The sequence below is a fragment of the Podarcis tiliguerta genome (assembly GCF_965153285.1).
Source record: "Podarcis tiliguerta genome assembly, chromosome: 3".
Classification (NCBI taxonomy): Eukaryota; Metazoa; Chordata; class Lepidosauria; order Squamata; family Lacertidae; genus Podarcis; species Podarcis tiliguerta.
The window spans coordinates 90,541,896-90,558,053 of record NC_139536.1 but is presented as its reverse complement, the minus strand read 5'-3'; the positions used below and the strand labels follow the sequence as shown (position 1 = coordinate 90,558,053).

Below are 16,158 nucleotides of genomic sequence, written 5' to 3'. Positions count from 1 at the left end.
CAAATTCAGTTTGCACAATTGAAGTTGATTTGGATCTCGTACACAACAAACCTGCTCCCTCCACCCAGACTTTTTGCAATGGGCACTGTGGAGGTAACGTTTGCTTGCTGCAATATTTTCTAACCTCTCCGCGAATGAATCAGGATGAATGCCCAATAAACAGGTCATACGGAAAGCAATATTTGCCAGGAATTTTTCTCCCCTGCATTCCTGACAGCTCACCATATGGAGGATTTTCTAGCCCGGTAAAACTGTTCTGCTAGCGGAAAGTTCACTTTCAGCTCTCTTCTCAAATAACGTCTTAAGAATTATACATCTGAAGTTAGGAAAGGTTTGAGTATCACCATGACCAAGCCCTTCAACAACATTCTCAGGCAGTTTGCAAAAATTAGTTTACCTAGGGCGTTTCCAGGCAATTGTTGCTGCTTTGGGTGGGATTCAATCACATACCAGAAAATTAAGGTTGCACGATCATGGCTGAATGGGAGCTCTTGTGCAACAAGCTCCTTCCCTCCTCCGAAAAAAAACAACCAGACATTTTGCAATACTGAAAATGACAGGTAAATGAACTGAAAATTGTGGGGGAAACCCTTGCCTGGTGCAGCATTGTATAACCAAACAAATCTGAACGGATGCTCAGCAAATAGCTGGCATGATCTAACCTCCCTGCACACTTTGTGCAAACAAGCCAGGATCAATGAGCAATAAGCAGACCACCTGGAAACAATCTTACTTACGTAATTTGCATCCCACATCTTCAACATAAATCATTGGGTGGGGATGTTTCACTGATATGTAGACGAGGAGGACCTTTTTCACAACAAAGGCTACACATGCCTCTCCCATCTATGCAAACAAGGGTCCTTATCAGTGCTCAATGACCTATTCCAGCCAGGCAAAAACACTCCAGGAGGATGTGAAGCAAGGCTGGCGAGAGGTGTGGGCTGGGAAAGAGGGTGCAGCTAGTGGTGAGGCCTGTGGGGAGTCCCAAGGTCAGAGATGGCTGAAGAGCTGGATACGGCCCCCAGGCCTTCCTCTCCTCCTCCATTTTCCCTTTTGTGTCATATATTTTAGATTGTACTCCTGAGGGTGGTGACTGTCTTGTACTTATCTATCTGTAAGCTGCCCTGAGAGCCTCTGCAGGTGAAAGCCTGGGTTAAAAAAAACCCTTAAATGTAGCAGAACAGAACAACAAATTCCACAAAGCTCATGCACTACATTTCATATCTGCTTGGAAGCAAGTCCCACTGAGTTCAACAAAGGCTTATTCCCATGGAAGTGCAAACAGGACTGCAGCCTCAAGGGTTGAGCCCGCCTTCCTTGACTTCAACAATCTGCTGCTTGATAGCATTTTGAACGTAACAGAAGAAAACAGCCACACATTTGGCTTTTCAGACTGGTAACAAAACAGTGGATTAGCTAACAGAAGAACAGCTTTCCTGTTACTGAGTACCTTGAGCACTGTCATTCTTCACTGAACACAGTTTATTTATTAATCCACTCTCCTAACTTGTGTCTGCACAGGGAAAGCCACTTTTGCCTTTATTTAAATTTGAGTGGAAAAACAAAAGGTGTCTGGCATTTGAAGCTGAATGGACTTCGTCCAGATTTTTAGGGGCACACCATGCCTAAAAACCAATCAAACTCTTTCCAAAGATGATATTAACAAACACTGATTTACTTGATTGGGGAGGGCAGCTGCCCCCCTGCCCCTCCTTGGCTATGCCAGGGTCTCGTTGACAATCACTCCCATATTTTGGAATTGTTTGCCTTCTGAGTCTCTGTTGGTCCCCAGTCTTGCTGGGTTTCATTCTTCACTTATCTGCTGAACCAGCCCAATATATAATGCAGCGGTGGCTAACACGTGGCACATGGGCCGGATCCTGCATGCAAAGCCCAAGGAAGTACCCTCCAGGCCCCCAGGTTTCCCCCAGATTTATCTTTGGAGATTGGTCTCCAAAGATCAGGCAGAGTGCTTTATCCTCTCTCAAGAGTAACAGAAAGGCTATTTTATTTCAAAACTTATCACTAAGCACCACATTATAATGCAGGCATGCAAACCAATATGCCTTTAAAATAACTCTGAGGGTGTGTATCCATGTGTAAAAGAGGGGATAAACCTTTGAAAGGTTTTGTTTCTCTCCTGCTAGGGGGCAGCATTGTCATGAATACAGTAAATACTTAACTATTCCATGCTTTTATGCAGGTGGGTGGCAGTGGGAAGCTAAGTTAAATACATTTGATGTACTTAACACCTTCTTTACCATGACCAGGCAACACAAAGCCACTAAAACAAGTTCCTGTTTCTAATGATACCTCTACAAGTGAGAGGCAGTATGATCAGTTACAGAAGCAGAGAATCCTCAAGGCCATGCCTCTCTTTCCTGTTCAACAGTCTAGCAGCCTCCAGTTGCAGTTCTTACCCCACTCAACACTCAGAATTTCTTCAGCAAGTTCAGAACCACCTTCATCGTTTTCTTTGCAAAGCTTGATTATCCTCTTGCTAGATTGCCCATGCTATGTAAACAAGTGGGTCAGCTGGAGGCGTAGGCAGGTTTGATGCAGGGGGGAAAACCAATTACCCTTTCAACTTCTTTCTGTACAGCACTGGGCATTTTTTTTGTTTCCAGTGTGAAGTCAAATTATGAAGGAATGTGAAATGCTTAACGTGGTTGCTGAAGCACTACAGCATACATTACACATTCTGGTCAACCAAAGGTTCAACCAGAGAAATGCTTATCTGGCTTGTGAACTGCGTCTTGAATTACACAAACATGTGCAGGCATATATCTGTGCCCATTTTAAGACAAGAGCAAAGGTTTATACATGTTCATGCATTGCAATGTGAACATGTGGAGAGCATGTGTGATGAATTAACATGGACCTCAAATGTAACTCCTTAATGCAGGTCTAATAAGGGATGGCATTTTGAATCTGGCTCAATATGGAACCCTTTTTAAAAGAGCAAAATGGTTGAAGTTAAAAGAATACAGTAAAAACAAAACAAAACACTTATTTCATTTCATTGTTATTGTTAGCTTTTCTCTTTTTCTGTATTCCCTGTTTTTGTTTAATAATTACACACCCACCATGCTATTGTTTTAAGGATTCGGTAAAGAGTATGTTTCTGTCATTGCAGTGAGATCATAAAGTTATGAGTTTACCTGAGCTAAGACATTTGTTTGAGAGTGCAAAACCCATCCACACATCCGCACCAAACATTTAAAGCAGATAGCTTCCCCCTAAAATCCTGGGAACTGTAGTAGTTTACCCCTTACTGAGCTATGTTTCCCTTCACTTTTAACAAACTGCAGTTCTCAGGATTCTTGTGGCAGGGGGAGAGGAGCCATATGCTTCAAATGCACGGTGTAGATGTGAAAATACATTATTAAACTATGATTCCCCCATAACCATATACTTCTCTGAAGTATCCGTCTTTTCCTAACCCTTGATTGATGAATAGAAGGCATCAAAACTGATCTTAACAACATGTACTAAGCAGTAATCCCCACGGAAAAGCAATGCTAACTTCTGAATAAACACACATAGAACTGTGCTGCAAATTACATTTGTGGCCTAAGACTTGGGGCAGCAGGGGAGAGCTAGGTTCCAGATGTAAAACATTGGGAGTGGGATAAGGCATCTCCATCCAAAGACTTTAGAAATGGGCTCTTTGCTGATCGCAATTAACCTTGCTTTGCAGTTGGATTTTTTCCAGCTCTGCCAAGGCAGCAGATGACAGCAAGAGAGGCCTTTCTGAAGCTGGAGTTTACTTTTAATCACAGCCTGCACATATGTTGAATGTTGGCAGGCTTCCTCGCGGAGCAGCCTGCTTGTGACAGGCAAAGCTGAATAGCAGGAGGTGATCAGAACACGCAAGAAGCTTCTTGTCTGTTCCCGGGAGACGCACAGAAATAGCTTCCTGTTAACTGAACCAAGGTATCACAGGTGGGGGCTAGTGCGGGTGGGAAAAGCCTATTAGAGGGATGTGCCAACATTCAGCACAGTCCTGGGTGACTGAGATCTGCAATTCATTGACCACTGTGTTCTATTACAGGCTCCAGGATTGTGGCAGACAATCTCAAGATTCTCCTGCTGAGCTGAAGGGTGGGGAAGCTGTGGCCCTGCAGATGTTGTTGGACTACAACTCCCATCATCCATGACCTTTGCCCATGCTGGCTGGGGCTGATGGGAGCTGGGGACTGAGAACATGTAGAGGGGCAACGGCTCTGCACCCCAGCTACAGGCAACATACAAAATGGAGGTGGGTTGAGCGTGCCGGCCAAATTTGAACTTGAAATATATATTGTTGAAGACAAGGGGAGAGAGACCCTTCTTGTTTTTGCCTTTAGGATACCTGGTTTTGCACTGGAACTAAGCCAACTGTGCAAGACCTATCCTCATTATATCCCAAGGGCAGTGTTTGAAATTGACCAGGTGCATTTTGCACCTAGCTATTGGCCACACTAGCAGCACACCCAGTATAATTTTATCCATGCTATTTTATCTGCACAATCAGAATGAATTTCAGGAACCAAAAAAGTTGTATTGAAAAACATGACTTTTGAGCCTTCTTGCCCCCAAATGGCAACTGGACATTCTGTTTTGGCGACTATAACCCTGGTTTAAGGAGCAATTTGGCGCCTAGCTTATATATCTGAGTTTCTAACACTGCCCAAAGGTGGGGAGAGATGTTGAGGTGCAGGGTCAACCAAAAGCATTTTGTTTTCCGATGTAATGGACCCTCCTACCATTCTTTGTGCAGAAGCCAACCAGAGTAGCTTCAGCTCTGGCAACAGGGCATCTTCTACTGCACCTGAGGACAGGAAGGGGGTGCAGGGCATGTTCATAGGTGGGGACCAATGGGGCACTGCTCTGGGCAAGCTCCCACCTTGCCTACCTTGCTTCATACAACCAGCCTGAGAGGTTGGCCTTGGCTGTCAGCTCCCTCAATGTTAGTCCAAGTTTTACCCTTTTAGAACTAGCGAGAGGATGGGGACAAAGATGCATCCTCAAAAATTTGGCAATTTCTTCATACCTCCTGAGAACACTATAGTAGTAGATAATAAAACACCTGATCCAAGAGACATCTGTTGTCTGTCACTGAGAAGCCAAGTATTATTTCTCCATGTGTTTTACCTTGCCCCCATCATATCTCATCTTGACCACTTCATTTATCAAAGAATCATAAAACTGTAGAGTCATCTAATCCAACCCCTTGCAGGAATCCTACCCAAGGCCATCCCTGGGTGAGCTCAAACCATCAACCTTCTGGCTAACTGGCAGAAGCAATGGCCCCTTCTGGCCTTTTGCTGTCTCACCTTTGTCCATTCACATCCATCCAGCACTTTGAGTGCCCAAGTCATTCTCATGTCATTCTGACAATGCAACTCTCTGCCTTAAATCTCTTTGCTAGTTTCCCATCCACTCCTGGATCCTTCCCTAGCTTCTTGTCCTCCCCTTCGCAAGCTACCATGGCCTTGCTCCTGTTTATGTCACCTACTTAATGACAGCATAATCCATTCCTTTCTCCCAGAACTTAGTAAGAATAGGACATTGCAAAAACATGTTCTTTTAAAAAAGCATTAGCTTTCCTACATCTTTAACAAAATGCTGACTTAGAAAATCCTTTTCTTTACAAACGTAGTGGAGTCCAATGAATGCTAAACATTATTTTCTGTTGTGTAAGCTGTAATTTAAGGTACACCGACACCATTGCTATGGAAGCTAAAACACCCACTCTCTCATTGTCTAGGCAGTATAGACAATGCCATTATTTTTATTATATAATTTATACTCCAATTATTTATTTCATTCAGTTCTTAATAGCGGCATATAAAATTGATTTATTTATAACAAATATCCATATAGAGTAATCTGGGCTTTTTTTTTCTTAGTTTTTAAGAAATTTATTCAGAAACTCAAGATCTACCTTCCAAACATACCTGCAAACACACTCTAAGAGCATTTACTCAAAGGTAATAACACTGAGTCACAGAACAGTAAGTATTTGAGAGGTTGTAGCTGGCAATTGGAAATTATAATAATAATAAACCAATAATGGTAAAGATTAATTATTATTATTATTATTAATAATAATAATAATTTATTGTGCTTCCAATATTAGGATATCATCTACCAATGGAGAAGAAAGAAGAGGAACAAAAAAAATGAAAACGAAAAGCGCCACGTGATCAGTTTTCTCTAACCAATTGGAAACGCCGCGGGTTGACAGGCAGTTCCGGCAGGGTCAGACGAGCAACGTTTTAAAGGGCGCGGCCCTTTCAGCCAATGAGAACAAAGAGGAGCAAAGGCGAATGGGAGGAAAAGGGGGGGGCGGAGGACAACGAGCGGCATCGCTACTGGTTCCCGCGTTCGGCAGCTCTTTGTTGCCGGAACGCTCAGCCAATGGAAGGGCAGAGCGGGCGGAACGTCGCCGCAGCTTCCCGCGGTTTCTTGGACACAGTTTAATTCGACGGCAGGCGCCGGAGGGGGGGGGGGGAGCGTTCCGTACTGTGATTGGGCGGCCAGGCGTTCTGGCGCCAAGTTCGAAGCGCATATAAAGCCGCAAGCGGACCGGGGCCTCATTCCCACTGCCATCCGCACCCAGCGCCACGAAGGGTTCCCGCCGCCGCCGCCTCGCTCTTCGCCTCGCTCGCCTTTCTCTCTCTCCGCCGGCCATGATCTCCTCCGCAGCCCGCAGCCCACTCTCGGCTCGCAACGAGCAGCAGCAGCGCCTCAATTCGCGACTGCCGGCGCTGAAGGATTTGGCGCTGAAGGACAAGGAGAACACGGTGGGTTGAGAAGGGGGAACCGGGAGCCCGTCGGCGGGCTGGGGAAAAAGGGCTTGTTTTCCTTCCCGCGCAGCCCAAGCGCCTTCCCTTAACTTGATTAATGCGCCCAGGACAACCAAGGCCTTTTGGGGGGGGAGGGGGAGTCGATCCCCCTCGTTATCCTTCTGCCCCTTAATTAGTCCTTGCAGCATAAAAGTCCATGGCGAGTCGTCAAAACGCAAGGTCGTCCCCCCCCCCCCAACATAGAATCAGAATTGTAGAGTGTTCCCCCCCCCCCCCCGGGTCATGTAGCCCAGGCCCCTTCAATGCAGGAATCTCAACTAGATCACCCCTGACAGACGGCAGAAGTCTTGGAGGTCTTCTTCACCTTGGCGCTTCCTTTAATTGCTTCATTAAAAAGGAAAGGCGACCTCCCTCTGTTCTGCCTTCGCACCCTAAAAAGCGCGCGGTTTTAATCGGTCTTTTGTGTCCCTCTTCTTGCGGTCCTGCAGCCTCCGTCGCTCAGCGCTACCCGGGTCCTGGCGTCCAAAGCGGCGCGGAAGATATTTCAAGAGCCCGGCCTTGAGGCGGTGAGTCCCATCTTGGGAGGAGGAAAGCGGACTTGGTGGGGGAGGGGGAGCCGTTTATGGGAGGAGGTGTTAAAATCGGGGGGGGGGGGCGCTTGATCTCGGGGGTCTTTTTGTGACGAGGAGGCTTCTGTTCCCGCCGTCATACGAGTTGAAGGGGGCGCTGCTTAGCTTCCCCGGCTGAGCATTTGGCGCCAAATGCTCGAATTATACAAAGGAACAGCAAGCCCCGACCGCCCCCAGCAGGGTGGGGCAGGCGGGTGTTGAAGCATTAGCCTCTGCGTTGCTATAACCGACATTTTCTCCTAGGTGAAGTCGTCTGCCCAGGTTTCAGCCTGTAGCTTTAAGGCTTAGATTCTCCTACTTTCTACTTTATTGTCATTATTAATTAGGTTTATCTGCTCACCTTCTGTGACTGCTTCTAAGTGGTTCATAAACGTAAAACGAATGCGTGATTAAAGCACACAGCAAAGGAAGCGATTCTGTCAGAAGCACTTCTGTATAGAACATTCGCTAAAGCAAGCCTGCTGTAAACAATAATTAAAAAGGGAATTTTAAAAGTTGGATCAAGAAGATCTAGTTCAGGGGAATGCATGGCTGAATGAGCGTGTCTCTAAGCACGGACAGAATGCCAGTGTGGGTGGGTATTTCCTTTAGGTTCCTATGTCTCCAAGAGAGATCTGAGCTCAGTGTTTAAGGGCATCCAAATTAGCATTATATATTGGCTGTCCAATTAATTTTCACTCTTAAGTCTAGCCTGTTGTACCTCCATCCCATCTGCTTTGCCCATTCCTTTTGTTTCTAATTTTTTGTCAAAATTCTACCTGGGTTTAAATCAAACGTCTCTTTCCTTGTGTCTCACTCCTTGGTAATAATCCCGCCCATACTTAATTGTGTTACACATTTTGCCTCATAACTAAAGTTCCTGATGCAATTCAAGTTCCACTCCATAGCTCTCTTTTCATTGTTTTAATTCAGTCTTATTTCCTTACTTCATTTTTAAGCCCATGGCCTGCTAATAACAATAATTTATTATTTGCATGCCGCCCATCTGACTGGGTTGCCCCAGCCACTCTGGACAGCTCCCAACAGAATATTAGAAGCATGATAAAACATTAAAAACTTCCCTAAACAGGGCTGCCTCCAGATATCTTCTAGAAGCCAAATAGATGTTTATTTCCTTGACATCTGACAAAGGTTTTAAGCTTTCCACCACTTACCTGCCCATGTGCTAAGTCAGCCTTTCTGTGTCTACATTTTTGTGTAGAACCCTACTCCTTTTTTGTTTCAAGAAAGGAGAGATTTGGTGCTTGCGTTCATGTATTTTAGGAATGGGTTGATATATTATATTTGTGACTTTAGGATGCACCTAAAGGAGTGACACAGCTGCCTTCAAACAGTGTACAAGATGAACCCCTGCTTCGGGAGAATCCCAACCGGTTCGTCATCTTTCCCATTCAGTACCATGACATTTGGCAAATGTACAAGAAAGCAGAAGCATCCTTTTGGACGGCTGAAGAGGTGAGAGGCTTGTGTTCCCTCCTTCTAGGTTTGAGTAATGATAGCAGACAGCATTGCAGTCATATAGGCATATTTCAGATTCTCTTAACATTACTGCATTTTCGTTGGCTGCTTTGTATATTTAGGTGGACCTCTCCAAAGATCTCCGGCACTGGGAATCCTTGAAGCCTGAAGAGAAATATTTCATTTCACACATCTTGGCGTTCTTTGCCGCAAGTGATGGCATTGTCAATGAAAATTTGGTAAGTATGCAGAATATCTTCTGGGTTCCATAGTAACTTAAAAGTACCATCTTCATGTTTCCTCCTAGCCAAGCTATCGTAGCTTCTGGCGTATTAGGCGACTGGGCATATTAGGCGACCCCCCAAAAAATGGGAAGCTGCAATTTGGGGAATTTGTCTTATAAGCCTAGTCGCCTAATACGCTGGGCAGCTCCGCACCGGGAGAAAGTTTAAAGATGTGAAAGCTTTTTGAGCTTCTCAAAAGTCTAAATTAGGCGAATGGAATATTCTGTTCACAAATGAGTAGCCCATGTTTTTCATATTCCATGTTTCAGAACTTGAGATGGCATGGCTATCAGGGTGGATCTACACACAGGAAAAGCCCACTATAAATAAGTCAGAAATTAAATCATTATAACAAAAGGGAAGGAAACCCTATGGGAAATTGTTGAAAAATTCTTTGCTCTCTGGAGCCATCTGGTGTTGCACATTTATAACGCATTCAAATTATTGTTTCTTTTACTAATGTAGCTGAGTCCCAGGTTTCCTCTTGCCCAAAGAGAAAGAGTTATGAAAAGAGTATTGAAAACCCAAGTCAAACAATAGGTTTTGTGTCCTCACATTATTTTTCAACAAGGGTACAACAATTGCCTTTCGGTAGGTCAGAATTTGGGTGCTTTGAATTTTTGCTGTTTTAAAAGCTTGGATGAAAAGTTTCCTGCTACTCCTAATACCTCAGCTAGATCTTGAAAAATCTCATGGCTAGGTAATACTCTAAATTTCCATTCCAAAAAAAAGTTACATTACCTTATATCCTCCTATCTGGGTTCTCCCCGCCCCTTGCTGTAATATTCCACTTGCAGAGATGTTTGTGAATCATGCTATCTCATTACTTGACCAATATGCTGCTGCATAATCTGGCATCTGTCAGACATACCTTGCCATCGGCTTTTGCTGGTGGGGTGTCTCTTTCTGAAAAACCTTTCAAAAGCAGTATCATTTATAACTGAAATGGTATGTTGTGTCCTCTAGGTGGAGCGATTCAGCCAAGAAGTGCAGGTCACAGAAGCTCGCTGTTTCTACGGCTTCCAGATTGCCATGGAAAACATCCATTCAGAAATGTATAGTTTACTTATTGATACTTACATCAAAGACCCCAAAGAGAGGTTAGTGCTGTTTTGAGACAATCTTTTCTTATTCTATAGTGATTTTTTTAAAAGAAAGTATATGCATAAATATTTTAAATACTAAAATGCTTCAAAGTCTAGGTCATGTTTTTTTTAAAAGTTCGTGCTTTTTTAACTTACTAGCATTGTAGGAGGACACTTGATTCTCTTACAAAACGTGCAAAAAAAGTCCTACCTATTCAACGTTCTTGTATTTTTCACTGCAATAGACTGTAAAACAGCATTGGCTTTGGCTGTATAATTGGTCTTGATTTCTTTTAGTTAGGCTGCTTTCTCAAATTCCTGGGTTCTAATCCTTGCTAATTTCTGGTCTCTTCGTTTATCGGCCTACAAATCTCTCATTACAACAGATTGTACACTTAGCTGCGTTATTGTATCATTTTAGGGAATTTCTGTTCAATGCAGTTGAAACCTTGCCTTGTGTTAAAAAGAAAGCCGATTGGGCCATGCGCTGGATTGGGGACAAACAGGCAGCATACGGTGAGTGTTGCACTCGGTTCTCCTTTCTGGCACATCCATCCTTTTCCAGCGTCTGACAAGTCTCATCACCCAAATCAACAACGGGCTTTTCTCCCAACAGGAGAACGAGTTGTAGCCTTTGCTGCGGTGGAAGGCATATTCTTCTCTGGCTCTTTTGCATCTATATTTTGGCTGAAGAAAAGAGGATTGATGCCTGGGCTCACTTTCTCTAATGAACTGATCAGCAGAGACGAGGTAAGGCTTCGCACTTCCCATTTAGCTAATCAAACTATTTTGTTCCTGCTCTGATGCTTAAAAGGCGTAACACAAAAGGAAAAGGGATTGGGAGGGAGGAGGAAAAAGAAAGCAAATGTGGCAACTAGTTCTTAAAGAATTCTTAAATGTTTTCTGTATGGCAGGCAGAGAGGGAAGAAAGCTGCCTGCAGCTGCTCCTTCTTTGGCTGATGGACAGAACCGGGGGGGGGGGTATTCCCCCTTGCTATGGTACTCTTCCTGGGAGTCTTAACTTCCCTTGGACCCCTGGTATGGCAAAAGCTGGGGTGTTAACCCTTCAGCTCTGTAGCCCCAGGGCAAATTGTAGGTACCGTTTGCCTTCGCTTTCTGGAAGCCCCCACCCCAGGGAATTCATTTAAATGTTTCACAGTATCTAATTATTATTGATGACTTGAGCACATAACTTCCACCTAAAGGTTAATTCTGCTAGATGGAGGAATGTTTGAGAGGAAAGCTCACCGAGAATGAATTTAATTTGCATTGCTGGCAGCCATGGAAAACTGAAGATCGCCCAAAGTATTGTTCATCTGGAACCTATGCAGAAACCTTATTACTTGTTACATCTACAGCCACTCCACTGTTTCAGGCTTTTCAGGTTTGCTGATGATACAGAGGAAAACTGCATTCCCCCCCACCCCACCCCAGTTCTCTGAAATATCCCAATTATTTTTTCCCCCAGGGCTTGCACTGCGATTTTGCTTGCCTAATGTTCAAGCACTTGGTACACAAACCATCTGAGGAAAGAGTGAAGGAGATCATCACTAATGCTGTCAGGATAGAACAGGTAATTGGCAAGTCTTTCTGGTGGTGGCAAAAAGTGCCTGCAGAAAAAGGGTACAGGAAGCTTAAAAGTTAGCAGGGTGTTAAATTGTCTAGATGGTGTAGGATTTGCATACTTACATACTTGTTCACTTAAATGCAGGAATTCTTGACGGAAGCACTGCCTGTAAAGCTAATTGGCATGAATTGCACTTTAATGAAGCAGTATATTGAATTCGTAGCAGACAGACTGATACTGGAACTAGGTTTTAACAAGGTAAGTTCTGTGCTGTTTGCCTCTTAAGGGATGAACATTAAGCAACTGCTCTCTGGCTCGTTAGTGGAAAATTGTGATTAAGAAACAGACTAATTCAGGGGTGCAGTTTATTTATTTCAGTTTATATTCTGCCAAAATGCACTCAATGTGAACATGCATTATAATGCTTTTTTGTACATAAGTCGTTTTGATTATCATTTTCAAGGGATGTTCCCCTTTTACATATAACTGAACCTTCCATCCGTGACTTGTGGATTTCATGTTCTTAATGCTAAATCTGCTGGGTTCTTTTTGCAGTGGCTCACTGTTATGCTTGCATAGTCTTGCTTAATTTTTCTAGAGGCCCTTGGTCTATTGATTCTTTTTATATTTACAAAGCAAGGGTCCGTACTGGTAGAGAGGAGGTCCCTAAATGGTTAAGGCATAAATTTGCACTTGAATCAAACAGAAACAAAAATCCACTTGGTCCAGAACTTCTTGCAGTGATTCCAGTAATCTGCAGGTCATAGGTGATCCACGAGACATTAGCCAGCTAAGCAATGATGGACGATGGTCTTGCCTTGCTCTGCTCAGTAATTAATAGCCAGGTTATACATGAACATGTACCATTCAGGGTAAAGGTAAAGTAAAGCGACCCCTGACCAGTTGTGACCGACTCTGGGGTTGCGGCGCTCATCTCGCTTTATTGGCTGAGGGAGCTGGCTTACAGCTTCCAGGTCACGTGGCCAGCATGACTAAGCTGCTTCTGGCGAACCAGAGCAGCGCACGGAAACACCATTTACCTTCCCACCAGAGCGGTACCTATTTATCTACTTGCACTTTGATGTGCTTTCGAACTGCTAGATTGGCAGGAGCAGAGACCGATCAATGGGAGCTCACCCCGTCGCAGGGATTTGAACTGCTGATCTTCTGATTGGCAAGTCCTAGGCTCTGGTTTAACCCACATCGCCACCCCCGTCCCTTACCATTCAGGGTAAGATACAGGCAAATAAAAAATGGATACTTCCGTCAGGGAAAGCAGGAGAGAGAGAGCAGATGGGACTTAAGAAATTGCTTTAATTTTATAGAACTGGAATTCAGGTGGGAGACTTACAGATACAAGCTGTGGGATCTAAAGATAGTACAGAATGAACAGAAACCAGGATGCTATGGACCAGGAGATAAGAGGTGTAAAAGTACTGTATTTACTCGAGTCAAATGCACCATGGAACCAATGCGCACCTCAATTTTCAGAACCTCGAAACAAACAAAAAAGTATTTGCTGGCGAATGTAAATGTGTCTTCGAGTCTAATGCACACCTCAATTTTCACAATGTAATTTGGCCAAAAAACGGGGAGCATTAGATTCAAGTAAATACGGCAGGTTGTTTGGGACTAGATGTTAACAAGTTTATTTGTATGACATTCAGCATTTCCTGTCAGATTGTGTATCCTAGATAAGACCCATAAGCTGTCAATTTTATTTGTCTTCAGATATTCCAAGCTGAGAATCCATTTGACTTCATGGAGAATATCTCACTGGAGGGTAAAACTAACTTCTTTGAAAAGCGTGTGGGAGAATATCAGAGGATGGGGGTGATGTCGAAGTCTACAGACAACTCTTTCACTCTAGATGCAGACTTCTAAATTGAACCCAAGACTGTTTTGGGGTTTGCTTGAAATAGCTAGCAGTCTGTCCAGTTGTCCTCAAAATCCTTGCTCTTATAATGTGTGGTGGTACTTTAGAAAAGTTTGGGAATTTTGTTTGTTTCCGGTGCTGATAAATGTATTTGTACAATACATGGGCCGCTTGATTATCAGAAATATCGGTGCTTGCTGGTCTGTTCCGTTATCTGGTCATAGGTCACCAGTAGTTCCTCCACAGAAAAGCAAGTTATATGGGGTGCTGTATAGAAAATGGCAGTTTCAGGGCCTCTTCTATGGGCTGTAGACAAGCTGCAGAAGCTACATAACCACATTGCCTCTTAGCAGGTTTTAAGTCTTTATTTACTATTTTAATAATTTGTACATAAATATGGCACTTTAATAATAAAGGTCTGTCCTACAATTCCTTGAAAAGGCTGTGGTAATGTGGGAGTTTAGAATGAACTCTTTTTAGACTGCTTTTCATCTTCATTTCTCTGATTTACTTGCATGTAAATTAAATACCCGAAGTGCTGAAATGAAAATCTCTCGGATGTGTATGGCTTCCGATAAAAGTAGACTTTGTATAGAAGTAAAAACTTGAATAAAGCTCCAGTTTTCAAACTGCTGGATCAAATGCTGTTGAGTTGCCTTCTGAATGTGCACCTTTTTCTCTCTTCCACCTCCAGCTTTCCTTGCTGGCCTTTTAAAACCTTGGTTGAACTGCAATTGCTTCTAGCCCTGTTCTGAATGACCAGTGTTTTGGGATACAACTACTGTAAAGGCCTACACTTCCTTCCCATTCTGGAGGGGGGGATGGTGAGGTATTTCTGGCAATGACCTCAATGTGTGTGAATGGCTGAATATGAACAACCGTTGAAGGCAAAGGGGGGGGGGGAGTGGACAAATAAGTAGATTGAGTTTGCTTTATTGAAGGGGGAAAGCTTTATTATACAGACATGCAGGCTGCTTCACAACAGCCATCAAAGTGGTGTACAAGGCCAAAAGCAATGAAACACTCTAAAAACCTTATGAATCCAGCGAAATAAAAACAAACCATCTGTATGCTCTGGGAACGGAACAGTAAAAGGACCCTGACCATTAGGTCCAGTTATGACCGACTGGGGTTGCGGCGCTCATCTCGCTTTATTGGCCGAGGGAGCCGGCGTACAGCTTCCAGGTCATGTGGCCAGCATGACTAAGCTGCTTCTGATGAACCAGAGCAGCGCACAGAAACGCCATTTACCTTCCCGCTGGAGCGGTACCTATTTATCTACTTGCACTTTGACGTGCTTTCGAACTGCTAGGTAGGCAGGAGCAGGGACCGAGCAATGGGAGCTCACCCCGTCGCGGGGATTCGAACCGCCGACCTTCTGATCAGCAAGTCCTAGGCTCTGTGGTTTAACCAACAGCGTCACCCACGTCCCTATAAGAACGGAACAGTATCCTCATATAAAGCTGATATTCCATAAATGTCTGGGTTACGCCTCTGGAGAAGTCTTCCTAAACAAGCAAAAAATGACTACAGTAGGTGTTTCAGATATTGTGGGAGGAGTAAAACATTGGGCACAAAATGAAGATTGCAAATAAACTCCATGTGCTCTGCATGTATATAGGGTCTCTGCACTAGTCTGATGGAGTGTGGCTATGGGGAGGAGCTTGCCATCTTGCCTGGACTGTCACCAGCTGAGTGGGTCCTATCTACAGCGATCGCATCTGCTGTTTATAGTGACTGCAGAAATACATGTTTAGCTGTAAGCCAGCCAGTTTTTCTACATGCTAATGTTAAACCTTAACTCCTCTGAAAAGTGTGGGAAGAAGTATCGCAAGATGGGAGAGATGTCAAAACCTACAGACAGGTCTTTGTCAGCCCGTTGACAAACATCTCTGCAATTTGGAGACGAGCTTCTTAACGCATTTTCCTCAAACCGTAAGCATATAAATATTGTGAATAAAAAGTGATCTTTATTATAAACTGCTGACTTAATGGAACTCTTGCCACAAGTAGCAGCCAATGGAATATCAAAGTGGGCATTCATATATTAGATTTTAAGGTCTGCCAGCATCACCAATGGCCAGAGATTATGGGTGTGGCAGCCAACATCTGAAGTGCCATAGTCTTCCTACCCTTGGTTTAGATTATGGCCACTATAGTTGCACAGAATTGGGTATTCTAAATTTACATGGCTACAAACTGAGCTAGAGGACATTGCCTACTGTCACTGTCTCTGAAACTTAGAGCTAGGTCTTGCCATGCATCCTGCCAAGGCTAAAGGGAACTGGCTCTGATTTTAATTTAAAGCGGCAATCCAAATGCACTGGATTGGAAGCCCCTTCTATAACCAGAAGGGAATACTTTGGATTGTGACATTAAGCTGCCTTGTGTACATTCTAATGTTCTTTATGATTTACAAGTCCCATCAGAGTAAATTCTACTCTTATCAATTAGACTCCTTG

At 43.8% G+C, this 16,158-nt stretch overlaps 1 protein-coding gene across 1 annotated transcript; it reads left to right on the top strand.

Annotated features, from left to right (window-relative positions):
• The first annotated feature begins 6,515 nt into the window (after positions 1–6,515).
• Positions 6,516–14,340, top strand: RRM2 (ribonucleotide reductase regulatory subunit M2). Its single transcript, XM_083431727.1, has 10 exons — positions 6,516–6,794; positions 7,286–7,363; positions 8,723–8,881; positions 9,007–9,123; positions 10,135–10,268; positions 10,675–10,769; positions 10,870–11,003; positions 11,722–11,826; positions 11,965–12,078; positions 13,552–14,340. The coding sequence occupies exons 1-10, from the start codon at positions 6,681–6,683 to the stop codon at positions 13,702–13,704; spliced, it is 1,203 nt and encodes a 400-aa protein (XP_083287853.1). The 5' UTR covers positions 6,516–6,680; the 3' UTR covers positions 13,705–14,340.
• Positions 14,341–16,158: the final 1,818 nt, after the last annotated feature.

Bases quoted from the DNA above. Each gene is read 5' to 3' on its own strand.
- RRM2 (XM_083431727.1), top strand. From the start codon at position 6,681: ATGATCTCCTCCGCAGCCCGCAGCCCACTCTCGGCTCGCAACGAGCAG. The intron at 11,827-11,964 runs GTAATTGGCAAG...ACTTAAATGCAG, and splicing joins ATGCTGTCAGGATAGAACAG to GAATTCTTGACGGAAGCACT. The intron at 12,079-13,551 runs GTAAGTTCTGTG...ATTTGTCTTCAG, and splicing joins TGGAACTAGGTTTTAACAAG to ATATTCCAAGCTGAGAATCC.